This window comes from Scyliorhinus torazame, chromosome 12, assembly GCF_047496885.1.
Source record: "Scyliorhinus torazame isolate Kashiwa2021f chromosome 12, sScyTor2.1, whole genome shotgun sequence".
Lineage (NCBI taxonomy): Eukaryota > Metazoa > Chordata > Chondrichthyes > Carcharhiniformes > Scyliorhinidae > Scyliorhinus > Scyliorhinus torazame.
The window spans coordinates 79,414,289-79,441,981 of NC_092718.1; the positions used below are offsets into that span (position 1 = coordinate 79,414,289).

The 27,693-nt window shown below is 49.7% G+C and overlaps 1 protein-coding gene across 3 annotated transcripts in view; it reads right to left on the bottom strand.

The window, feature by feature from the left end:
• Positions 1-568: 568 nt before the first annotated feature.
• Positions 569-27,693, bottom strand: part of LOC140386510 (sialic acid-binding Ig-like lectin 14) — a 62,821-nt gene continuing 35,696 nt past the window's right edge. For 2 of the 3 annotated variants that reach the window (XM_072468907.1, XM_072468906.1), the window contains exons 3-5: positions 26,203-26,571; positions 25,116-25,409; positions 569-1,856 (exon numbers count right to left, since the gene is read on the bottom strand). In XM_072468907.1, coding sequence (XP_072325008.1) covers positions 1,717-1,856; positions 25,116-25,409; positions 26,203-26,571 — 803 coding nt within the window. In that variant the 3' untranslated portion in view covers positions 569-1,716. Of the gene's footprint in view, positions 1,857-8,076; positions 8,227-25,115; positions 25,410-26,202; positions 26,572-27,693 lie in introns of all 3 variants that reach the window. The other variant, XM_072468908.1, reaches the window with a different exon arrangement.

The following is a 27,693-nucleotide window of genomic DNA, read 5'->3' on the forward strand; positions in this document are numbered from 1 at the left end:
GGGTCAGTACTGAGGGAGTTCTGTGCTTTCAGAGGGTCAGTATTGAGGGAGTGCTGCACTCTCGGACGATCAGTACTGAGGGATTGCTGCACTGTCAGAGATTCAGTATTGACGGAGTGCTGCACTGTCAGAGGGTCAGTCCTGAGCGAGTGCTGGACTGTCAGAGGGTCAGTACTGAGGGAATGCTGCACTGTCAGAGGGTCAGTACTGAGGGTGTGCTGTACTGTCAGAGGGTCAGTCCTGAGCGAGTGCTGGACTGTCAGAGGGTCAGTACTGAGGGAATGCTGCACTGTCAGAGGGTCAGTACAGAGGGAGCGCTGCACTCTCTTATAAACATGGTATGCACGCACAAGATGGCACCTGCCTCCAGTATCTTCACATTATATCCACACGTAGAATACCTCCTCCTGTATCGGAGTGGGAAGGTTGTGGTGACATAGCACCACCACTGTCAGGAGGGTGTGACAACAACGTGACATGTTAACATGGGACATTTCCACTGTCAAGGTTTGCACTGGAATCGATATCATGGGGAAAATATGACAACAGGAATATTTGAGCCAAGAGCTTTGCAGCAAAATAAGAAGTTTAATATGTAAGTATCCAGAGAACAGCCTGAGCATTTCAACCAATTGTGTAAATAAATGTAATATTGTTCATAATCAAGTGCTTCATGAAAAAGGTGCAGCATTCAGAAAGCCCATTCTGATCTGATTACAAAGTTCAGTGACGTCACATTTCTGTTCATTGCTATTCGACCATGTTGGCTGCACACAGTGAGACAATGCGTTGGTTATGATGTGTCCACACAGCAGGACTGGGGAGTACCAGGGCTCAGGAATAGTTTCAGCTTGCTGAGGAGGAGAAGGAGAATCTCTGGTTCCAGGTTCCTCTCCGTACATTAAGAAGCAGCATGCCAATGTTTCATTGCCCTCTGTCTGCTGATGATACTCTGCTTGTAAATCGCTGTTGATGCTGATAGAAACAATAAGCTTTTCAGAAATAGAGGGACAGTATTAAAACAGGGAGGTAATGCTGAACATTTATAAAGCTCTGGCCAAGGCACAGCTCGAGTATTGTGTCCAGTGGTCACCGCACATTAGGAAGGATGTGAGGGTCCTCGAGAGGGGGCAGAGGGAGATTTACCTGAGCGGTTCCAGGGATGAGGGATTTTAGCTCTGAGGTTCGGGTTGGAGAAGCTGGGGTTGGTTTTCTTGGAGCAAAGAAGATTGAGGGGAGATTTGATCGAGGTGGACAAGATGATGACAGTTTTAGATAGTCAAAGGATGGCAGTTGGCCTTAGCTCGTGACAGAAGGACTGGGGGAGGGGGGGGGGGGGCACAGAGTTAATGTTTTGGGCGAAGGGGTGTGTGAGATTGAACTTTTTACGCAGCGTGTGGTAATGACCTGGTACCCGCTGCCCACGAGGGGTGGTGGAAGTGATGAACGATATCAAAAGGAATTTGGACAGAGACTTGAGGGAAATTAACTTGTAGAGATATGGGGATAGAGCGGGGGTCATGGGACTGACTGGATTGGTCCACACAGAGAGATAGCATGAACTGGATGGGCTGAATGGCCACCTCCGGTGCTGGAATGAGTCGATGACACTAAAGTAATTCTAACCAGGACCAGTGACTGGTTTCATTGCAACTTAACCCAATACCACACGGTATTTGGCTGCACTGACATACGAGATTGTTACTGCACAAAGCTTTAAACAGTCTGTCGACTTCCTTTAACTGTTTGTCTCTCCCAGACACAAATCCCAGCGACAGTGATAACGACAACCACAGTGAATATCACAGCTCGTATTCCCAGGATCAGGATCACGTCCAGATTCTCTCCTCCACTGTCTAGAAAACACACAGAAAGAAATCATCATTTACTCTCTGCTTTCAATCTCTCACTCTGCCTGAACAATCAAACTGAATATCACTGCGACATTTGCTGTAATGTTGACCCATCCACTGGGATTAAATGGATCCTGAATGTTTTCATTGTAAACGCTAAGATTGGACAATCTGAACTTTCACCTTAGTGTGGAACATTGTGAGAATGGTTCATTGTCCACAAGTAGAATACCTGCAAACCACACACGCTGACAGTCTGCTCGCGCCATACCCTGCAGTACATGCCAACTCCCATTCCGCCCCCCCCCTTGGCCGGGTGCCCTGCATACTCAGGCCACTAGCTGCTCATCCCCTGTGTTGCCTGTGCCTGATTGCCTCACACTGCGCATTTTCTGTAGCCCCCCACCCCCCAAGGAGAAGGCAGCGCAAAACTGCAGAGGGAGAGAGAGCAGACTGGAGGGAGTCCGCCGGACCTGCGGCCCTCACCACTGCGGAGCGACGGGCATTGGTCCTGGTTGGTGGGCCCGGAGAGTGGGCAGTCACCGAGGCGGAGGTCGGCAGCGGGGAACCAAGTAAGTCCCAGCTGAGTTGTGGTGTCCCTATGGCACACGTGGCAACACCCGCACACTGCCCCCCCCACCCCAGCACCCTATCACATCCACACCACCCCTCCACCTGCCCACCCCAGCACACCACCTCCACACCACCCCTCCACCTCCCCACCGCAGCACCCGACCACCTCCACCTCCCCACCCCAGCACCCCACCCCAGCAGCCCACCATCTCCACACGTGCAACGGTACATCAGGTGGAGGTAGGAACCCCCGAGGGGGCAGATGGTTAGAGGGCGGCTCGACCCCAGGGACTAGCTGCCGTCCAGACCCGTCTCGTGTTTCTGGAGACAGCGGTCATATCATAGAATCATAGAATTTACAGTGCAGAAGGAGGCCATTCGGCCCATCGAGTCTGCACCGGCTCTTGGAAAGAGCACCCTACCCAAGGTCCACACCTCCACCCTATCCCCATACCCCAGTAACCCCACCCAACACTAAGGGCAATTTTGGACACTAAGGGCAATTTAGCATTGCCAATCCACCTAACCCGCACATCTTTGGACTGTGGGAGGAAACCGGAGCACCCGGAGGAAACCCACGCACACACGGGGAGGATGTGCAGACTCCGCACAGACAGTGACCCAAGCCGGAATCGAACCTGGGACCCTGGAGCTGTGAAGCATTAGTGCTAACCACAATGCTACCGATGCTGCCTATCGATGCTGGAGATGTAGTCACAGAGCCAAGGACTCCATGACTATTCAGCACCTGCCGGGGCAGGAGGTGGTGCCGACAATGCATGCCACCCAGGACAACACTGACTGGGGGGCGTCTCCGGTGGAGGTCTTGGGGCTGAAAGTATCGGCTATGGGACGATGCCTGGGGGACTCTGTGCGGGTGGTGGGCAAGGCACATGACAGGGTGGCCCTGTCACAGGCAGCCATGTACCAGGGCCACCTGGACATTGCAGCGGCGCTCCCGGGCTTGGAGCAGTCACAGCTGTGGGTGTTGATGGCATTGCCCGGACACTGGCTGACCTGAGCCATTCACAGAGGGATGTGGCACTGTTATTGTGCTCCAAGGCAGTGAGCATTGAGACCCTGTTTGAGACAAGTGCGGCCTCGAGGAATGGTAGTGCCAGGTGGCGGGAAAGCATCCGGAGCTCGCTCTGGCTGCACCCTGTCCCATGGACTAGCCCGGGGGGCCATTGGGAACCCTGAGGGATGAGGAGGTGATGGGATCTGTGCCAGTGAACCCTGCAGGGGAGGTGTTGGAACACCGCAGCATCTCTGAATCCCCCCCACATGTCCCTGGTGCATCTGAGGGGCAGCAGGCAGGACAAGGTGGCACTACGCCACCTAGGACACCCGAGAGACTACCGGGGTCATCTAGGCCCAGTGCTCCGGAGGACGGTTATATGGGTATGGACAGGGAGGATTGCAGCAGTGCTCCGGAGGACGGTTGCCAAAGGGGGCCCAGGTCACGTGGCGCGAATCGCAGCAGGCTGCCGATATTTCAGGTGCTCATCCAAGTACTTTGTAATGGTTGTGAGGTTTCCCGTCTCTACTACCCGCCCGGGAGTGCATTCCAGACTCCCACCACCCTTTTGGTGAAAAAAAATGTTTCCTCAAATCTCCTCTAAATTTCCTGCCCCTCACCTTAAAATGATATCCCCTTGTTGCTGATCCTTCAACTAAACGGAACAGCTGCTGCAATCCTCCCTGTCCATACCCATATAATCTAACATTCCTCAATCCGGTCCCCCCCTCAGTCTCCCCTGCTCTGAAGAAAACAACCTGAACTTATCCAGCTTCACTTCAAACCTAAAATGTTCCAGCCCAGGCAACATCCTGGCGAATCTCCTCTGCATGCTCTCCAGTGCAATTACTTCCTTCTTATAGTAAGGCAACCAGAACTTCCCACAGTACTACAGCTGTGGCCTCACCAAAGTTTTGTACAGCTCCACCATAGCCTCCCTGTTCTTATAATCCATACCACAACTGATAAATGCAAATGTCCTGTATGCCTTCTGAACTACCCCATTAACCTGCCTTCAGGGATTTGTGGACAAGCACCCCAAATCCCCCTGTTCCTCTGAGCTTCTGAGTGTCCTGCCATTCATTGAGTACTCCCTTGTTGTGTTCCTCCTGCCAAAGTACATCAACTCACACTTTTCAGGGTTAAATTACACCTGCAACTGATCTGTCTATCTGACTAAATTGTATATATCTTGCTGCAAACTGAGACCTTCTTCCACACTGTTAATTTCTAGTACTGTGACAATGATTGAGTCGGCATACCAAAGAACATCTTGTTCTAGACCAGTCAAATTTATTATTGTATAACAAACTGTGGGTTGGAAACCAATAGTAACAAACTGGAACAATCACAAATACAATTATTCATGACGACTTCTCCCACAGACCCTCCTTATGTTACCACGTCACATGATATAACTTGCCAGACATCTAGCGGTCGGAGGTTGTGGTGGTATGTATTAGGGGTAGTACGGTACCCAGTGATGCCGAGAGGCTATTGGTGGACAGACACTGGGTCCTGATTGGATCTGCCGCCTGCTGGCTCCACCCAGTAAGGCAGAGTATAAGAACCCGGGTTCTCCCAGCAGCCGCAACTGTAACCGAGCTGCTGGAGAACAAGTCTGCGTAATAAAGCCATCGATTGACTTCAGCTCTTCTCGCCTTGTGAGTGATTGATTGTGCTACAATTTATTACGCAGACCTTAATGGACTATGGAGCTCCGGATCGCCCCGGAGTGTCTGCGAATCAGCCCCCACGCGGCAAACTCAGCGGCCACATTTAAACACTGGCTAGCGTGTTTTGAGGGAAACCTCCAAACGGCCCCCGGCAGACCTACAGAAGACCAGAAAAAGCAGGTCCTGCATTCCAGGGTGAGTCCGGAGATCTACACGCTCATCGAAGAGGCGGAGGATTTCCCGACGGCGCTCACCATGCTGAGAGGGATCTACATTCGGACCATAAACCAGGTCTACGCACGCCACCAACTCGCGACGAGACGGCAAATACCCGGAGAATCGCTGGACGAGTTCTACAGCGCGCTGCTAATACTGGGAAGGAGCTGCAACTGCCCACAGGTGACAGCTAACGAACATACAGAACTCGTAATCAGGGATGTTTTCGTAGCAGGTATGACCTCATCCCAAATTCACCAGCGACTGCTGGAAAGAGACTCGCTGGGGCTCACGGAGGCACGGGCCCTTGCGGCCTTGCTTGATGTGGCATCGCAAAATGCCCGCGCTTACGCCCCCAACCATACGGCAGCCCCTTGGGCTCCATGGACCCCCGCCGCGACCGACTCCCCGGCACCCCCCATCCCCCCACAAGCCTGTGCGGCCAGAGCACCAGACCACCCAGGGGGGCCCCGCTGCTACTTTTATGGGTAATCAAAACACTCTCGGCCGCGCGGCCCGGCCCGCTCGGCCATCTGTAAAAGTTGCGGCAAGAAGGGGCACTATTCAGCGGTGTGCCAGTCCCGGGGGCTCGCCGCAATCTCCGGGGGAGAACTGGGACCACAGACTCAACCCCTCCAACGACCCATGTGCGGCCAACGGGCGCCGCCATTTTGGGTCCCGGACTCCATGCGGGGGGGATGGGCGCTGCCACCTTGTGCCCCGCCGGCCGCGTGCGATTCATGGGCGCCGCCATTTTGTCCTCCCCCGACCGCGTGAGATCCGTGGACGCCGCCATCTTGGCTGACAGCCAAGGACCCCAGCATGGACGGCCCCACGGGGCCTGAAGAAAATGCCCCGATGCAGCAAAAGCGACTGGCTTTGGTGACCTTGGACCAGTCGCGGCCCCGGATGCTCCAAACGGCAACGACGATGGTGCTGGTTAACGGGGACGAAACGCCATGTCTGATCGACTCTGGGAGCACGGAAAGTTTTATCCATCCGGATACGGTAAGACGCTGTTTTCTTTCAATCCACCCGAGTACCCAAAAGATTTTTCTGGCAGCGGGATCCCATTCCGTAGAAATCAAAGGGTTCTGCATCGCGAACCTAACGGTGCAGGGGAGAGAGTTTAAGAATTACTGACTTTATGTCCTCCCCCACCTCTGCGCTCCCACACTCCTGGGTTTAGATTTTCAGTGTAACCTCCAGAGTTTAACGTTCCAATTCGGCAGCCCTCTACCCCCACTTACAATCTGCGGCCTCGCGACCCTCAAGGTTGAACCGCCTTCCTTGTTTGCGAACCTCACCCCGGATTGCAAACCCGTCGCCACAAGGAGCAGACGGTATAGCGCCCAGGCCCGAACATTTATCCGGTCTGAAGTCCAGCGGCTGCTGAAGGAAGGCATAATCCAGGCCAGCAATAGTCCCTGGAGAGCCCTGGTAGTTGTAAAGACCGGGGAGAAGCAGAGGATGGTCATAGACTATAGTCAGACCATCAATAGGTACGTGCAGCTAGATGCGTACCCTCTCCCCCGCATATCCGACATGGTCAATCGGATTGCACAGTATAAGATCTTTTCCACCGTGGACCTCAAGTCCGCATATCACCAGCTCCCCATCCGCCTGAGCGACCGCAAGTACACGGCCTTCGAGGCAGATGGGCGGCTCTACCACTTTTTAAGGGTTCCATTCGGCGTCACTAACGGAGTCTCGGTCTTCCAACGGGAGATGGACCGAATGGTTGACCAGCACGGTTTACGGGTCACGTTCCCGTACCTCGACAACGTCACCATCTGCGGCCAACGTTGTCTACCTCATACGCTGCAGGAAAGGATGTCCCGAAGTGTGGTACATTGGCGAGACCATGCAGACGCTGTGACAACGAATGAACGGACATCGTGCAACAATCACCAGGCAGGAATGTTCCCTTCCAGTCAGGGAACACTTCAGCAGTCAAGGGCATTCAGCCTCTGATCTCTGGGTAAGCGTTCTCCAAGGCGGCCTTCAGGACGCGCGACAACGCAGAATCGCCGAGCAGAAACTTATAGCCAAGTTCCGCACACATGAGTGCGGCCTCAACCGGGACCTGGGATTCATGTCGCATTACATTCATCCCCCACCATCTGGCTTGCGAAATCCTACCAACTGTCCTGGCTTGATACAATTCACACCTCTTTAACCTGGGGTTACCCATCTCTGGATCTGTAAAGATTTAATCACCTGCGAATGGTCGCATTCCAAGCATTGTTTGGCATCTTTGAATTTGTCTACATATATGTTTCAGGAACATACCCCTTCATTCACCTGAGGAAGGAGCAGCGCTCCGAAAGCTAGTGACATCGAAACAAACCTGTTGGACTTTAACCTGGTGTTGTAAGACTTCGTACTGTGCTCACCCCAGTCCAACGCCGGCATCTCCACATCATGACTTAAATTCAGCCAGTGATCAAGGACAGGAGGGTGTGGCTGCGAGTGAGGTAGGTAGAGGGATCCAGGAGGTAGGGTTGCAGGAGCCTCAGCCTTTATCCCTGTCCAACAGGTTTAAGCATCTTGCTCCCTGTGTGGACAGGAACAGGGACTGCAGGGAGGGAGAGCAAACTGACCACAGCACCATGGTACAGGGTGCCATTCAAGTGGGGGGAGAAAAAATAAATGTAGTCGTAATCAGGGATAGTATAGTTAGGGGTATTGACAATTCACTGTGAACAGGATCCAGAATCCTGAAGGTTGTGTTGCCTACCTGGTGCTTGGGTTCAGGATATCTCATCTGGGCTGCAGAGGAACTTGGAGTGGGAGGGTATAAATCCAGTTTCCGTGGTCCATGTTGGTACCAACGATATAGGTAGAACAAGGACAGAGGTTCTGCTAAGCGGGTATGAACATCTAGGAGCTAAATTAAAAAGCAGAAACAAAAAAAAAATCTCTGGATTACTACCTGAGTCATGAGCTAATTGGCACAGGATCAATACGATTAAGGAGGTAAATGCGTGGCTCAAAGATTGGTGTGAAATGGGGTTGAATTCATGGGGCATTAGCACCAGTACGGAGGAAGGGGGAGCCTGTTCCGAAGGGACGGTTTTATCTGAAGCACGCTGGGACCAGAGTCCTAGCGAATTGTGTAACTAGGGCTGTAGATAGGGCTTTAAACTAAATATGGGGTGGGGGAGTGTTCAGTTGTAGGGGAAACAAGAAAACCCAATTTAAAGGAGAAGGGAAGAGTGCAGGTTAGCAATGTGGTGGTTACCAGAAAATAAAAGTGAGGGACAGAACAGGTGAATGTCTTTGTGCACCAAGGAACGAAAGAAGAGTAGGGAAATCTAACATTAAAACAAATTTTAAAGTTTTGTATCTAAATGCAATAAGCATTCGTAACAAACTGATTGAGCTAACGGCGCAAATAGAAACAAAAGGTTATGACTTGGTGGGTTTACTGAAACATGGTTACAAGGAGACCAGGGCTGGGAATTGAATATCCAAGGGAACGCAGCATTTTGGAAAGATAGGTTGAAAGGAAAAGGTGGTGGCGTACCCTGCTGGTGAGAAAAGTTAATGATGTGGAGATGGCGGTGTTGGACTTGGGTGAGCACAGTAAGAAGCCTTACAACTCCAGGTTTAAAGTCCAAAAGGTTTGTTTTGAATCACTAGCATTTGGAGCACTGCTCCTTCCTCAGGTGAATCATTTACCTGAGTAAGGAGCAGTGCTCCGAAAGCTAGTGATTTGAAACAAACCTGTTGGACTTTAACCTGGTGCTGTAAGACAACTTATGGTGAGGAAAGGGATCAGCGATGTAATGAGAAATGACATAAGCACTGGAAATCAAGATGTCAAATCAGTCTGGGTAGAAATAAGGAATAACAAAGGGAAGAAGTCCTTGGTAGGAGTAACCTATAGGTCCCCAAACAGCAGTTCTACAATCGGGCACAGTATAAACCAGAAAAGTCTGGGGACTTGCAAGAAAGGTACGGCAATAATAATGGGTGATTTTGATGTGCACATAGACTGGAGGAATCAAATTGGCAAGGGTAGCGTGGGGGCAGAGTTCATTGAATGCATCAGAGATTGTTTCCTGGAGCAATATGTTGGGGAACCAACCAGGGAGGAGGCTACTCTCGATTTGGTATTGTGTATTGAGGAGGGATTAATTAATAACCTCATAGTTAAGGATCCACTCGGGAGTAGTGACCATAGTATGGTAGAATTCAAGATTCAGTTTGGGGGCGAAAAAGTGGAGTCCCACACTAGCGTTCTGAATTAAACAAAGGAAATTACATAGGCTTGAGGACTTAAGATTTGACCCTTATAGACTGGGCAGGAAGGCTAAAAGGTAAGACAGCTGATGAGCAGTGGCAGTTGTTTAAGGAGACACTCAATTCCTCACAACTAAAATATATCCCAGTGAGGAAGAAAGATGGGAAGAGGGGTAAAAAACATCCATGGCTAAACAAGGAGGTCAAGAACACTATAAAGACAAAAGCTAAGTTATATCATATTGCAAAGGCCAATGGCAGGCTGGAAGATTGGGAAACGTTGAAAAATAAACAAAGGGTTACTAAAAAAGTAATAAAAAGAGCAAAGGTAAATACGAAAAAAAAACTAGCACAGAATATCAAAAAGGATGGCAACGTTTCTACAGGTACATAAAAGAGAGTCGCTAAGGTGAATGTTGGCTCCTTGAAAGATGAAACTGGTGAGTTAATAGTGGGGAACACAGAAATGGCAGAGATGCTAAATCAATATTTTGCCTCAGTTTTCATGGTGGAAGACAGCAAAGTGGCACAGTGGTTAGTGCTGCTGCTTCAGAGCGGCAAGGTCCCAGGTTCCATCCTGGCTCTGTGTCACTGTCCATGTGGAGTTTGCACATTCTCCTTATGTTTGCGTGGGTCTCGCCCCCACAACTCAAAGGTGTGCAGGGTATGTGGATTGGCTACGCTAAATTTCCCTGTAATTGGAAAAAATGAATTGGGTACTCTAAATTTATTTTTTTAAAGTTTTCACGCTGGAGGACACAAGTATCATTCCTATAGGAATGGGCAATTCTGAGTTAATAGAAAGGTGGAACTTGGAACAATCAGCATCAATAGGGAAATGGTACTCAACAAACTCTTGAGATTGAGGGCAGACAAGTCCCCAGGGCCTGATGGCCTTCACCCTAGGATGTTAAAGGAAGTGGCAGTAGAGATAGTGGACCCATTGGTAATGATATTCCAAAATTCCCTGGCACGGGAAAGGTTCCAGTGGATTGGAAAAATGTTAACGTAACGCCCTTATTCAAAAAGGGAGGAAGCAGAATGTGGGAAATTACAGACCATCTGTTGTTGGAAAATTGTTAGAATCAATGATCAAGGACATAATATCAGGACATTTGGAAAGCGAAAGCGTTATCCATCAGATTCAGCATGGTTTTATGGAGGACAAATCAGGTTTGACTAATTTTTTTGAATTCTTTGAAGATGTAACAAGCAATGTGGATAATGGGGATCCTGTAGATATAGTGTATCTGGACTTATGGAAGGCATTTGATAAGGTGACGCTCAGGCGGGTAATTCATAAGGTGAGATCATATGGGATTAGTCTCGATGGGCCGAATGGCCTAAATCTGCCCCTATATCTTCTGAACTTATTGGAAACAGTTGCGGTCCCTGTGGAATCCCATTGGTTACAGATCACTGAAAACGAACCCCTTATCCCCATTTGCTATTTCCTGCCAATTAACCAATTCCTTATCCATACAAACACACTGGGCTCTTATCTTATGACTTACCTTTTTTGTGAGGTGCCTTGTTGATCGCTTTCTAGAAGTCTAAATACAACACATCTATTGGTTCTACTTGTGTCAAATGGAGGATTTTAGGAATATTGGAGCAATTTAAGGGCTAAAAGCTTGGATTATAGTGTGTTTAAATGTAGTGGTCATTTTTGAAAATATTTTGTTTTTGCAGGGGCTGGAAGCTTTTGGTAGCCAGAAGGTGAAATTAACCAATGGAATGGTGTTTTTCATTCTGCGCTAATGCACTGGTTTGACTGTGGAAAGTCCCTGGGGAGTTAATGTGCCTCAGGCTGCAGAGTTGATTTGTCTTTCAGCTTGGGGAGATGAGGTCATTGCTGAGTGGAGCTAAGCAATACAGAGAGACATTTTGGAAAAAGCTTTGGAAGGAAGGGTCTAAGTCTGATCTGTCCACAATTCTCTCACAGCAGGATAGTTATAAAAGAGTAATAATATTTAAAACAGAGCAGTCTTGTCTGAGGATGAAGAAGTAGCTGAAACATGCCAGGTGAACAAGCTTTTTGAAGATATTCAGCCAAATCCTGAAGAGGTTCTAACAGGAGTCCAAATCTGTTTTGGAAGGCAAATATTAGTCCAGGCCATGCTGATTTTAAGATGGGTTGAAAGCTGTAAGTTTCTTTTGTTGTTTAATGTGAAATTGAGTAGTAATGTTGAGGGATAATTATAAGCTGTTCTTTTCAGGTGTGAAGTTAAAAAGTTTAATATTGTATTTCTAGACATAGAACATACAGAGCAGAAGGAGGCCACCCGGCCCATCCAGTCTGCACCGACCCACTTAAGCCCTTACTTCCACCCTGTCCCCATAACCCAATAACCCTTCCTAACTTTTTTGGTCACTAAGGGCAATTTATCATGGCCAATCCACCTTACCTGCACGTCTTTGGACCATACGAGGAAACTGGAGCACTCGGAGAAAACCCACGCAGACACAGGGAGAACATGCAAACTCCGCACAGACAGTGACCCAGCGGGGAATCAAACCTGGGACCCTGGTGCTGTGAAGCCACAGTGCTATCCACTTGTGCTACCGTGCTGCTCCATGGTAGCACAAGTGGATTACCCTTTCTATTACCCCTTCAATGACAGTTATGTTTTTAAAATATCAAATCCCTATTTCTTCATGCAATCACTCCTGCAACAAACCATTCCTTCTGCATAGTCTTACAAATAAAGTAGAATATTGGGGTTTTGGTCCAGTGTCCTGGCCACTGTTGGGGTCTGGTCTTACATCATAATCCCCTCTATACACTCCGGTGAGACTTCCTCAAATAAATTAGTCAGACACAATTTCCCTTTCATAAAGCCATGCTGACTCTGCTTAATTAGATTATGATTTTCCAATTTGCCACTATTAGTTCCTTAATAATTGATTTCAGCATTTTTCCAACAATAGTGTGAGGCTAATTGGCCGAGAGCTAACTGGTTTTTGCCTCCCTTCACCATAGGGGAGTCACATTGGCAGTTTTCCAATCCTCCAATACTGCTCCAGAATCCAAGGACTTTTGGAAAAGTACAACCAATGCATTCACTATTGTCATAATATACACCAGTATATCATGGTGCAGACACACACGCAGATGGACACACAGTGAGACCAATCAACACACACAACACCGCAGCCAATCACCAGTTAGAGCACACGCACTATAAAGACAGGGGGCATCAGAGTTCCCGCTCATTCGAGCTGCAGCTTCCTAGTAGGACAGAGCTCACAGCCTGCAGCACAGACATTCACCATGTGCTGAGTGCATCAACTGGTTAGGACAAGGCAAAGGTCTTTAGTTAAAGCTAGTATCGTGTTAACCCACAGTGAGAGTATGTTAAACTGTTAATGACTCAATAAAATAGTGTTGCACTATTTCAAGTGTTGGTGACCTGTATGTGTTCCACAGATCCAGAGCGCCCAACATAACATGATACCAGGTGTTGAGGGATATTAGCACTTCTTAGGCCTACCTGCAAGTGATCTGCCTTCCGCCAACATTCCGTCATCCTGCAACATGGACAACATCTGCCCGCCGCCGCCGCTCCGCATCGCCAGCAACCTAGGGGCCAACTGGAAGATATTCAAACAGCGCTTCCAGCTCTTCCTTGAGGCCACAGACAGGGAGGACTCCTCGGATACCAGGAAGATTGCTCTCCTCATCTCCACGGCTGGAGACCATGCCATCCACATTTTCAACTCTCTCACCTTTGCAGATGATGAAGATAAAACAAAGTTCAAGATGGTCCTCCTCAAGTTTGACACTCACTGCAGCGTAGAGGTGAATGAAAGTTTTGAGCGCTACGTGTTCCAGCAGCGTTTGCAGGGTAAGGATGAACCTTTCCAATCCTTTCTTACTCACCTCCGCATCCTTGCGCAGTCTTGCAGCTACGGGCCCACCTCCGACTCCATGATACGCGACCAGATCGTTTTCGGTGTTCAGTTGGACCCCCTACGACAGCAGATCCTCAAAGTAAAGCAGCTCACCCTAGCGACCGCCATTGAGATCTGTGTCCTACACGAAAACGCCACGAGTTGGTATTCCCACATCCAAGCGGCTGAAACGGCGCGGCAAGGTCCCCACGAGGCGGAACGGGTCCAAGCAATTGAGCAACTCCAGGGCCTCAGCCTGGATGAGGGCGGCCATTTTGCGCGCTTTTCGCGGACTCCCGCACTTGTGCGCACCAAAGGAAGGGACGGTGACGTCGAAGAACGTAATGCGCAGGCGCGCACCACGCACGACCGCATCGCGCATGCGAGGTGACGCAGCGAACGTGCTGACGCTACGACATGTGGCAACTGTGGCTCCGCCCATTTAAAGCGGCAATGCCCTGCCAAATCTCGACAATGCCTAAGATGTGGCAGACTTGGCCACTATGCTGCCTTATGCCGAGCAGCTCAGCCTGCCAACTCATATCGATTCAGCCAGCCTCGCAGGAATGTCCGGGCAATTCAACCCACGGTCACCGAGTCCGATGCGGACCTCCCACACAGCAGTGACACCGAGGACCTGAAGGCGCCTTTTCGAGTTGGTATCGTGACAAAAAACAGGGTCTCCCTGAAGCAAAGACACCAGCCGCTGTCGGTATACAGCATCGACCCAGACGATGAGTGGTGTGCCACCCTGACGGTCAACCAGTCCCAAATACGATTCCGCCTGGACACTGGTGCCTCCGCCAATCTCATTGCGCGGTCTGACTTCCAAAGCCTTCGTGTCAAACCAGCCATCCTTCCATCAGCGTGCCAGCTATTGGATTACAATGGCAATGCCATTGATGCCAGCGGCTCGTGCCAACTTGAAGTGATGCACAGGTCACGCAAAGCCATCTTTCCTTTTGAAATCGTGGGCTCCTCGAAAGCCTCCCTGCTTGGCGCGCAGGCATGCAAGCTGTTGAACCTAGTTCAGAGAGTTCACTCTCTCTCTCCTGATGACACGTCTGCCTTTCAGGACAGCGACTTCAGGGCGCAACTCAACGCCATCATCAACCAGCACCACGACGTCTTTGAAGGCATGGGCACGCTCCCGTGCACCTACAAGATCTTATTAAAACAGAATGCCACGCCTGTGGTGCACGCACCTCGCAGGGTCCCAGCACCCCTCAAGAACCGCCTCAAGCAGCAGCTGCAGGACTTCCAGGACCAAGGAGTGATTTCCAGAGTCATGGAACCAACTGACTGGGCCAGTTCCATGGTATGTGTAAAAAAGCCTTCTGGCGAATTGAGAATTTGCATTGATCCCAAGGATTGAAATCGCAAAATCATGAGGGAGCATTATCCAATTCCCAAGAGATCACATGCGAGATGGCTCGCGCCAAGCTCTTCACCAAACTCGACGCCTCAAAAGGATTCTGTCAAATGCAGCTCGACAAATCCAGCAGGAAACTGTGTACATTTAATACCCCCTTTGGCAGATATTGTTACAACAGGATGCCGTTTGGGATCATATCTGCTTCAGATGTGTTCCATAGGATTATGGAACAAATGATGGAAGGCATTGAAGGTGTTCATTTGGTCCACCACCCCGCAGGAGCATGTCAGTCGCCTCCAGCGCGTATTCAAACGTATACGTGAGCAGGGCCTCCACCTCAACAGGGCCAAATGCTCTTTTGGTCAGACGGAAATCAAATTCCTCGGGGACCACATCTCCCAGTTGGGTGTGTGGCCGGATGCGGACAAGGTGGCTGCTATCACAGCCATGAAAACGCCAGAGGACAAGAAGGCGGTCCTCCGATTTCTGGGCATGGTCAACTTTTTAGGGAAGTTCATCCCTAACCTCGCCTCTCATACCACGGCTCTCAGGAACCTGGTCAGGAAGACGACAGACTTCCAATGGCTTCCTGCCCACGAGCACGAATGGAGAGAACTCAAAACAAAACTGACCACGGCCCCGGCCTTAGCTTGTTTGATCCAGCAAAAGAGACCAAAATTTCGACCGATGCCAGCCAATCCGGTATTGGGGCAGTGCTCCTGCAACGCGATGAGACCTCATTATGGGCCCCCGTTGCATATGCGTCACGCGCCATGACCCCCACGGAGCAGCGCTACGCGCAGATAGAAAAAGAGTGCCTGGGCCTTCTGACCGGTGTGGTTAAGTTTCACGATTATGTGTACGGACTTCCTCAATTCACCGTCGAGACCGACCATCGCCAGCTGGTCAATATAATACAGAAAGACTTGAACGACATGACGCCTCGCCTCCAGCGTATTCTTCTCAAGCTCCGGCGATATGACTTCCAGCTGGTATACACCCCAGGCAAGGACCTCATCATTGCTGACGCTCTCTCCAGGGCAGTCAACACTCCATGTGACCCAGCGGGATTTGTCTGCCAGTTTGACGCCCATGTGGCCTTCATGGCCTCCAATCTACCTGCCACGGATGAACGCTTCGTCCAAATTCGCCGCGAGACAGCGGCTGACCCTTTGCGACAGCGTGATATGCGCCACCTAACAGACGGGTGGCTAAAGGGCCAATGCCCTCAGTTCTATAACGTCAGAGATGATCTGGCGGTAGTAGATGGGGTTCTCCTGAAACTGGACCGCATTGTCATCCCGCGTAGCATGCGCCAGCTCGTCCTGGAACAGCTACACGAGGGCCATCTTGGCGTGGAAAAGTGCCGCCGACGGGCCCGAGAGGCTGTGTACTGGCCCGGCATTAATGAAGACATCGCCAACACAGTGCTTAACTGCCCCACTTGTCAGCGCTTCCAGCCGGCCCAACCACGCGAGACCCTGCAGCCCCATGAGTTGGTCACGTCACCTTGGACCAAGATGGGCATCGACCTGGTTCACGTGCTGGGTAGAGACTATGTCCTGATCGTGGACTACTTTTAAATTACCCGGAGGTGATACGGTTACACGATATCACATCGTCTGCAGTCATCCGTGCCTGTAAGGACACCTTTGCTCGACACGGCATCCCACTCACGGTGATGTCGGACAATGTCCCCTGCTTCGCAAGCCAGGAATGGTCCAACTTTGCCAGGCGGTACAATTTTGCCCATGTGACATCCAGTCCCCTGTACCCCCAATCCAACGGCAAAGCGGAGAAGGGAGTCCATATAGTCAAACGGCTCCTCTGCAAGGCTGCCGATGCTGGGTCCGATTTCTACCTCGCCTTGCTGGCCTATCGCTCGGCCCCACTGTCCACTGGCCTGTCGCCAGCCCAATTGCTCATGGGTTGTACCCTGAGGACGACGGTGCCGTCCATTCATGTCCCAGACCTCGACCACGTTCCGGTCCTTCGATGGATGCAGCTGTCTCGTGCACAGCACAAGGCGGCTCATGACTCCCGTGCAGCTGATCTCACAGCTCTGGCTCCAGATGACAACGTCCGCATCCATCTTCCGGATGGTGGCTGGTCTGCAACTGCTGTGGTTCTTCGGCAGGTGGCCCCCGCTCGTTCCTGGTTCATCTACCGGATGGCTCCATTCTGCGCCGCAATCGACGCGCCCTTCGTCTGATTCCACGCTCCCTACGTGATCCTCCACTGTCGCCTCGCCCTCCTGCTGACGCTGCCATGGACTATGCACAGATCCCTGTCACTCTGCATCCTCCTCACTCTGACGCAGTCCAGCCCGCTCCTCAACCGGTGGCTCCTGACCCACCCTTGAGGCGGTCAACCAGAATTCGTCGCCCACCACAGAGACTTAATTTGTGAACTTTGTGGACTTATAGACTTTCTGAATTGTTCTGTTCTTCTGTTTGATCGTTTACATGGTTTGTATATAGTGTTCATCTCGTTATTCTTGTTGCATACTGTTTTTCTGCACCAGGCACCTTCCTATGTAAATAGCTTAGTTCTCATGTACATCTCATGTACATGTCCCATTTAAACTGAGGGGTAATAGATATAGGACAGAGGTCAGAGGTAGGTTCTTTACGCAAAGAGTAGTGAGGCCGTGGAATGCCCTACCTGCTACAGTAGTGAACTCGCCAACATTGAGGGCATTTAAAAGTTTATTGGATAAACATATGGATGATAATGGCATAGTGTAGGTTAGATGGCTTTTGTTTCGGTGCAACATCGTGGGCCGAAGGGCCTGTACTGCGCTGTATTGGTCTATGTTCTATGTTCTATAGTCCTGTAAATATGTCTTTCGCACACACATAGTTAGGGACATTCTCACCATACACTATTTATTGCCACACATGTACATTCTTTTATAAAAGGGGGGTTGTCATAAGATATACCAGTATATCATGGTGCAGACACATACACTGATGGACACACAGTGGGACCAATCAACACACACAACACCGCAGCCAATCACCAGTTAGAGCACACGCACTATAAAGACAAGGGGCATCAGAGTTCCCGCTCATTCGAGCTGCAGCTTCCTAGTAGGACAGAGCTCACAGTCTGCAGCACAGACATTCACCATGTGCTGAGTGCATCGACTGGTTAGGACAAGGCAAAGGTCTTTAGGTAAAGCTAGTATTGTGTTAACCCACAGTGAGAGTCTGTTAAACTGTTAATGACTCATTAAAATAGTGTTGCACTATTTCAAGTGTTGGTGACCTGTATGTGTTCCACGGATCCAGAGCGCCCAACACAACTATCTCTATAGCTGCTTCTTTTAGGATCCTCGGATGCAAGTCATCAGAGCCAGAGGACCTACTAACTTTTAGCCCCATTAGTTTATCTAAAACTACTTGTCTAGTTATGGTGATGGTATTTCATTCTTCCCCCATGTTCTTTGGTTTTAATGGGATGTTCAAAGTATCTTCCACCGTAAAGACTGATGCAAAATATATGTTTAAGTCCTCTGCCGTTTCCTTGTTCCCCATAACTATCTCCTAGACTCATTTTCTAAGGGGCCAATCTTCAGTTTCATCTCTCTCAACCTTTTTATATATTTTAAAAAGCTCTTGTCAGTTTTTATTTTCCTCGTGGGTTTGCCCTCACAGTTTTCTTCCTCTCTTTATTATCATTTTAGTTCCACTTGCTGGATTCGGAATTTATCGCATTCTTCGGGGACATCACTGGTTTTCCATCCTTATATGCTTAATCTTTCAACATCGAATGCACTTTAACTTCCTTGGGTAACCATGGTTGGCTTATCCCTCTCTTAGAATCTTTCCTCTTCACTGGGATATAGTTTTGCGAAGAGCCATGAATTACCTCCTTAAATGTCTGTCACTGCTTCTTTACTGTCTTTCCTGCTAATCTATCCACCCAGTCCACTTTAGCTAATTCTATTCTCATTCCATTGTAATTCCCTTTATTTATGTTAAACATAGTTGTTTCTGACTCAAAAGTTTCATTCTCAGAAACTTATATTGCATCATATTATGATCACGACTTCCCATGGGACATTTTACACTGATGTTATTTATTCATTACCAGATCCAAGATAACTGTTCCCTGGATGGCTCCATGACATATTTCTCCAGGAAATTATCACAAATACACTCTGTGAATTGTTTGCCGTAGCTACCCTTTTCAATTTGATTAGCCCAATCAGCATGAGATTAAAGTCGTCCGGAATTATTGCTCTATACTTTATGCATGTTCTTATTATTTGTGGATTTATACCCTTTCCTACATTGTGATTAATGTTTGGGGGTCTATACACTACTCTTACTAAAGTCTTCTTTCCCTTGCTGTTTTATATCTCCACCCAAAGAGCAGCACAGTGGCACAGTGGTTTTCACTGTTGCTTTACGGCACCAGTGACCCAGCTTCACTTCTGACCTTGGGCGACTGTCTGTGTGGGGTTTGCACGTTCTCCCCGTTTCTGCTCTCCCGATTTCCTCCAGGAGCTCTGGTATTCCTTCCACAGTCCAAATATGTGCCGGTGAGGGCAGCACGGTAGCATTGTGGATAGCACAATTGCTTCACAGCTCCAGGGCCCCAGGTTCGATTCCGGCTTGGGTCACTGTCTGTGCGGAGTCTGCACATCCTCCCCGTGTGTGCGTGGGTTTCCTCCGGGTGCTCCGGTTTCCTCCCACAGTCCAAAGATGTTCAGGTTAGGTGGATTGGCCATGATAAATTGCCCTTAGTGTCCAAAATTGCCCTTAGTGTTGGGTGGGGTTACTGGGTTATGGGGCTAGGGTGGAGGTGTGGACCTTGGGTAGGGTGCTCTTTCCAAGAGTCGGTGCAGACTCGATGGGCCGAATGGCCTCCTTCTGCACTGTAAATTCTATGAAATTAGCCACGCTAAATTTCCCCTTAAAGTCCAAAAAGTGAGTTGAGGTTACAGGGATAAGGCAGGGCCATGGGCCTGTGTTGGGTGCTTTTTTGAAGTGTTGGTGCAGGCTTAGTGGGCCGAATGGCCTCCATCTGCACTGAAGATATTCTATGACTCCAGATCATCCGAGTCTAGATCGTCTCTCATAACTGTTCTCATTTTGTCTATTATTAGCAGCGCTACCCCACCACCTTTTCATTCCCTCCTGTAATTCTGAAAAGTCAAATATCTCTAAATGTTAAGATCCCAATTTTAATCTCCTTGTAACCATGTTTCAAAAATGGCTATGAGAACAGATGCATTTACCTAGCTTTGCACCATCAGTTCGTCTACCTTATTTACAATGCTTTATGCATTCAGATACAAAGCGTTATGCTTATCTTTTTGTCATTTTCAAGCATCCTAATGTTTCTTTGTACTGTGGCCCTTGATTCGTCGTGCCCTGGACTACTGTTCTGCATTTTACTGTTCTTTCTTTTATTACTGCCCTTGCTTTTCTTTCCCTCGTCATCCTGCTTGGTTTCCCATTCCCCCGCCATTCTAGTTTAAATCCTTCCCAACCACTCAAGCTATCATTTGTTCAAGGACATCATTCCTAGTCCGGCCCAGGTGTAACCTATTTCATTTGTATTTGTCTCACGTCCCCTAGATTCAGTCCCAATGTCCCAGGAATCAGAACCTCTCCCCCTCACACCATCTCTTTATCTACGGATTCACATGATATATCCTGCTTTTTCAGCTCTGACTAGCACATAGTATTGGTAGGAATATGAGATCACTACCTTTGAGTTCCTACTTTTCAACTTACTCCCTAGCTCCCTAAATTCTGAATTAAGAAACTCATCCCTTTTTTATCTATATCGTTTGTATGGATGTGTACAGCAACCAATGACTGTGCACCTTCCCCCTTCAGAATGTCCCGTAACCGGTCTGAGACATCTTTGACCTTAGCACCACGGAGGCAACAAAACATCCTGGATTCTCGCTCGCATCCAAATGGTCTACTCCTGTTCCTAGTTTGTCGATTCATATGTGTGAAAGATGAAGTCTCTGTTTACTCACATTCCACAGTGATGGTTATGGACTCCTCCACTGCTCCATGTTCATTCTCTGCCACACACTCATAGTCTCCAGTGTCGCTGGATGTAACGTGAGGAATCACCAACCACAGCTCATTGTTGGAATTTGTTCTGTTCATTGTGACATTAAGATGTCTCCACATCAGGTTAGAAGCCGGGAAGCTCTCGACAGAGCAGATTATCACTGTAGGATTACCCTCAATTATATTGATCCATGAAGCGTTAATCATATTAAGAGAGGTAATTGAGAGGTTCCATGGTGCGTCGAAAACAAATAAGGATTGAATTGGAAGAAACCTGATAGTGTAAAGTACGTAATCCAAACATAAACTTCAGTTCAGTTCTGAGGAAGTGCTGCACAATCAGAGGGTCAATGCTGAGGGAGTGCTGCACTGTCAGAGGGCCAGTACTGAGGAAGTGCTGCACGATCAGAGGGTTAGTACTGAGGGAGAGCTGCACTGTCAGAGAGTCAGTACTGAGGGAGAGCTGCACTGTCAGAGGGTCAGTACTGAGGGAGAGCTGCACTGTCAGAGGGTCAGTACTGAGGGAGAGCTGCACTGTCAGAGAGTCAGTACTGAGGGAGAGCTGCACTGTCAGAGAGAGGGTCAGTACTGAGGGAGAGCTGCACTGTTAGAGGGTCAGTTTTGTGGAAGTGCTGCGCTGTCAGAGGGTCAGTACTGAGGGAGCGCTTCACTATCAGACGGCCAGTCTTGAGGGAGTGCTGCATTGTCAGAGGGTCAGGACTGAGAGAGCGCTGCACTGTCGGGGGGGTCATTACTAAGGGAGTGCTGCATTATCAGAGGGTCAGTACTGAGGGAGTGCTGCACTGACAGAGGGTCAATACTGAGGGAGCACTGCACGATCAGAGGATCAGTACTGAGGGAGTGCAGCACTGTCAGAGGGAAAGTAGTGAGGAAGTGCTGCTCTGTTGGAGGGTTAGTACTGAGGGAGTGCTCTACTGTCGGAGAGTCAGTACTAAGGGAGTGCTGCACTGTCATAGGGTCAGTGCTGAGGGGCTGCTGCAATGCCGAATGGTCAATACTGAGAAGCTTGGTACTGCCATAAGGTTATTACTGAGGAAGTGCTGCAGTGTCTGATGTTAACTACTGAGGGACTGAAGCACTTTCGAGATTCAGTACTGAGGCAATACTGCACAGTCAGAGGGTCAGTCCTGGCACAGTGCTGCACTGTCAGAGAGTGAGCAATGAGATAGTGCTGCACTGTAAGAGGCTCAGTTTTGAGGGAGCACAGCTCTGTTGGAGAATCGGTACTCAGGGAATACTGCACTGTCAGAGGGTCAATACTGAGGGAGTGCTGCACTGGCTGAGGGTCAGTGATGAGGAACTGTTGTACTGTGAAATGGTAAGTACTGAGGGAGTTCTACATTGTCGGAGGTTCAGTACTGAGGCAGTGCAACACTGTCAGAGGATCAGTGCTGGGTGAGTGCTACACTGCCAGAGGATCAGTATTGAGGTGGTGCTGCATTGTCAGAGGTTAAGTATTGAGGGAGTGCTGCACTGTCAGAGGACCAGTGCTGCGGGAGTGTTGCACTTCCAGAGGGTCATACTGAAGGAATGCTGCACTGTTAAAGGTCAGTACTGAGGGAGTGCTGCACTGTCAGAGGTTCAGTATTGAGGGAGTGCTGCACTGTCAGAGGGTCAGTACTGAAGGAGTGCTGCACTGTTCGAGGTCAGTACTGAGGGAGCACAGCACTGACAGAGGGTCATTAGTGAGGGAGTGCAGCATTGTCACAGAGTCAGTAGGGTCTCGGTCTTACAAAAAACGATGGACAGAATGATGGACCAGTACGGGCTGCCGGCCACATTTCCGTACTTGGACAACGTCAGCATCTGCTGCCATGATCAGCAGGACCACAATGCCAACCTGCAGAAGTTTCTCCAAACCGCCCAAGTCCTCAACCTCACTTATAACAAGGAGAAATGCGTTTTCCGCACAACCCGACTGGCCATCCTCGGCTATGTCGTGGAAAACGGAGTCCTAGGGCCCGACCCCGACCGCATGCCCCCCCCCTTATGCAACTCCTCCTCCCCCACTGCCCCAAGGCCCTGAATAGATGACACTGGTTCTTTTCCTATTATGCCCAGTGGGTCCCCTGTTCGGTTTCCCCACTCACGCCCACAGTGACCGGGGCTCCTCGCTTATGAGCGATGATCTGCGTCAGTACCTGCTCGGTAAGGGCATCGCCTCAAGCAGGACTACCAGTTACAACCCCCGGGGAAAAGGACAGGTGGAGAGGGAGAACGCGACAGTATGGAAGTCCGTCCTCCTGGCCCTACGGTCTAGGAGTCTCCCAGTTTCCCGCTGGCAGGAGGTGCTCCCCGACGCGCTCCACTCCATTAGGTCACTCCTTTGCACAGCCACGAACGAGACCCCTCATGACCGCCTATTTGTTTTCCCACGGAAATCCACCTCTGGGGTCTCGCTTCTGTCCTGGCTGACTATACCGGGGCCTGTACTCTTCCAGAAACACGTGAGGAGCCATAAGTCTGACTCTCTGGTCGAGAGGGTCCAGCTCCTTCACACCAACCCCCAGTATGCATACGTGGCGCACCACGACGGCCGACAAGTTACAGTCTCCCTCCGGGACCTGGCACCCGCAGGATCCCCTATGACCATAACCTACGCCGAACAGCGCCCCCCCCCCCCCCCCCCTGTCCTACACCCCCTCCCCCCATCGCCGACTGACAGGGATGAAGGTCCAGAAGACACGCTCCTGGAGTCAACACCCATGCCCGCAGTGACGAGTTCCACACCCGTGTCCGTAGCGAAACCAGAGCTCGGGCGGTCGCGGTGCATGATCAAGATGCCGGACAGACTCAACCTGTGAGCCACTTCACCTCCGCTGGACTTCAATTTTCTTAACAGGGGGTGAATGTGGTGAATGCATTACGGCAACCATTCAGCACTGTATTGCATTGCACTATGTTGATGCCCTTGTGGGCTCCACCTATGGACCATTGTATCACATTACATCGCATTGTATCATGTTGGTGCCCTTGTGGGCGCCGCCCCTGGCTCCGCCCCCTCAGGGGAGGTATATAGATCTGCTGCCATGCAGGCAGCTCTCAGTGCAGAGCAGTCGCAGGCAGGCAGAGTTCGAGCTGATTAAAACCACTGTTCACTTCAACTCTCCGTCTCGTGTGAATTGATGGTCGCATCACAAGGTATGCGCAAATCGAGAAGGAATGCCTGGGTCTTCTCACTGTCTTCTCAAGTTTCACGACTATTTCTACGGCCTGCCGACATTCACTGTCAAGGCGGATCATAGGCCTCTGGTCCACATTATCCACAAGGACCTGACCGACATGACGCCTCGGTTACAGCGTATCCTCCTCAAACTCAGAAGGTACGACTTTGACTTAGTGTACACGCCTGGCAAGGAGCTCATCATCGCTGATGCCTTGTCCCACTCCATCACATTGCCTAGTGAACCGCTGGAAATCATCCGGCAGATTGAATCACAGGTGCAGCTGTGTGCTAGCACCCTCCCGGCGTCTGATGAGAAGATGGTTCGTATCCGCGAGGAGACAGCCAAAGACCCCCTCTTGCAGCGTGTCATGCACCACCTCGCCAATGGCTGGTAGAAAGGGCAGTGCCCTCAATTTTACAATGTAAAGGATGACCTGACGGTGACTGATGGTATCCTCCTCAAGCTGGACCGGATTGTCATTCCACTCAGACTCCAGAGCTTGGTGCTCCGCCAAATCCACGAGGGACACCTGGGCATCGAGAAGTGCAGGCGCAGAGCCAGGAAGGCTGTCTACTGGCCCGGTATTAGCCAGGACATCTCGAACATGGTCCTCCACTAACTATTGTACCTTATATTAACCAGTATGATACAGTAAGAGGCTCTACATAGAATTATCTATCTTCATTCTCTGTTGTCACGTGATCTTAATTAATTTATAATGTATACCATCTATTTATATCTTTACACTTCACACTTTATGTTACATTTCCCCGGAATTCTCTGACACCTATAGATATATGTACATTCTTTACCTTATCCTCTTTCATATTGGATGTTACACCTGGGTCCCTTCCATCCTGACAGAGGAGATAAATGTTCCCAAGGCACTATGCAAGGAAGGATTCACACTGGGACTATTTCTCACTGAGAAGGACAACTTTTGTTTTCAGCACATTGCTGTTTGAGGGATCATGCTCTCCACTCTCTAGATTACTACAGAAAATATAGAATTCATTTTGTCCCTACTTACATTGCACAGTTAGCACGAGGGTCCGCTCCGATGTAACAGATGGATATCTCACTCGACAGGTGAGATTTTGTCTGTGATGTTTGGGTGATAGGGTCAGGCTCAGAACAGTAGTATAGGTCAGAGTGACGCCATGCTGAGTTACAGTGTTTGAGACTGATCCAGGTACGTCAGTGGGAGTGTCCCAGATTAAGACAGGTGCTGTTCCGTTGCACGTTGTGTCGAAGGTGCAGCTTATGTCCACACGCTTTCCTTCAATAATTTCAGCAGGGGTTATCCTGGGTTTATCTGTGAAATCTAACACAAACAGAATGGATCTTTTTAGATAAATATAATGTGAAGCATCAGTTCAAATAGAAATCACAGTCCCACAAGAGAAAGCCCCTTTCCAAAGATGGTACGAGAACAGAAAGATTACAATGATCAATAAAGTATTTCCTATTTTCCATCATAGAGGAGTGTCTGTCCTCAGGTTCATGCCCTTTGACTCTGAGACCATTGAATTGAGATTCCTTCGTGAGAGGAGAGGAGCCGCTCACAGTTTAGGCTGAACTGGCTCGTTACTTTACAGAAATCTGACAAATTAAAATTAAATCTGGACTAGAGCAAGATGGAAACTATCTGAACCATCACCGACAACAGATGAGCAAATTATTGATCACATGACTGTTTCTGGGATCATACTGTGCACATATTGACTGCTGTGTCTCCTACATCACAGCAGGGACGTCATTTCAAGAATAATTTCACTGTGAATTGATTTGGGAAGTCCTGAGGGGGTGAAAGGCGTGATAGAAACGTGAGTCATTATTTCGTCGATGTGTAAGACATTTAAACAGGATTAGAGAGACCGATGGGAGTGGATAATCTGATAACAGTGGTGGGCACAATCAATACATTTAATCATTGATATTAAAGTGAGTATTCGAGGTTGCTTTAGGACCGAACTGGAAGCTATCACCAGGTTCTTGATAACCAGACACTGTGTTCTAATAAGCTGTGTTTTGTGTTAATGTGTAAACGCCAGTTTGTGTTATTTCCCAATGAGTATTCATTGTGAATTGTTGAGTAATTATAACACAGCACTTACCAGAAACATTAAGCCGTGTTGCAGGATAATAGTTATGGCTGGGACCACGGTCAAATTCTATCCTGAAAAAATAAGGTCCCGCATCTTCCCGTCTGATGTCGTTTATAATCAGGGAACAGTCTCCGTCTTTCAGGTCTCCAGACAGCCGGGTCCGATGGCGGAATCTTGGTGACTCGTAATTGTGATCCTTGGAGTGAAAGGCTACCGAAGCCCAGGGAATCACTTTCTCAGTATTAAACCAGACTGCACCTCGGGGTCGGTTTGCCAAATATGATGGATAACTGTAATGACATGGAATCTTCACACACGAACCATCCTGCGCTGTCACCTCTCGTGGAGTGTGGCCTTTCCACTCTTGTGACAGTCCAACTGGGGAGAGAAATATCAAGATTTAACACTGGATGGTTTGTAGATCCACTAGACTCGATATCCACCCCCTCTGTCCTTGGTGCCCAGTGGCTGCAGTGTGGACCATCTACAGGAATCACAAGAGGAATCTACAGAACTCCCCAAGGTTTCACAATGGATTGTGGAGTTAGGAGAATTCTGGATACAGGAGTGGACAAATTCATTCTACATTGGCTCACGATCCTCAGGATCCTGTTTAGTGAAGCCTGGTTTCTGCAAGACATGCCCATTGAAGTATATTCTGTCCTGATTTACAAAGCAGGAAAGGGCAGTCGCCCGGGTGGAGGTCGGCATTGGTCGAGGAAAGGAGACCCCACTCATTTGCAGTTCCCATGACATGTGTACCAGCCCCCTCCTCTACCACCCCCCTTACACGCCCCCTCCCAAACAACCCCCCGTCCCTCCTTCCCAACACCCCCCAGCATCCGCAATCTGCCCCAGCCCATGATACAATTGTGCGTCTTGTCTTGAGTCTTGCAGGAGCTGCTGGTGATGGGACGTGCTCCTCTGGTGCCCCCTGCCCCCACCCCAAACATGGCCACAGCCAGGACCTCAGGTGCCGACCAGAGACAGGGACGACACCGACACGGAGAGGAGCCAGTGACCCCAATCCCAGGACATCCCAGAGTTCGAGTCTGGGGATAACACATTTCCCATCACAGCTGTCTCCAACACCCTTCACCATTCCTAAGACACTCACCTTGGTAGCACATGTTAGTGAAGAGTCCAACCACCTGCAGGAGCAGGGAGGTGGTGTCGGCCATGCTTGCCACCCAGGCCAACACCCCACGGTTGGCATCCAGGTGGGAGCCTTGGGGAAGAGGGTTTTTGCCATGGATCAATATGTCCAAAGCCTGGTGCACTCTGTGCAGGCGGTGGCCGAGACCCAGGACAGGGCTGTCCTGTCACAGGCAGACATGTACCAGGGCCACCTGGACATTACAGCGGCACTCCTGAGCATTGCCCAGTCACAGTGTCATGGTTGAGAGTGTGGGCGTCATTGCCCAATTGCTGGGTTACGTGGCACAGACACGGGAGGTGGCCCACTCCCAGTGGGAGATGGTGCAGTCACTGGCTGATGTG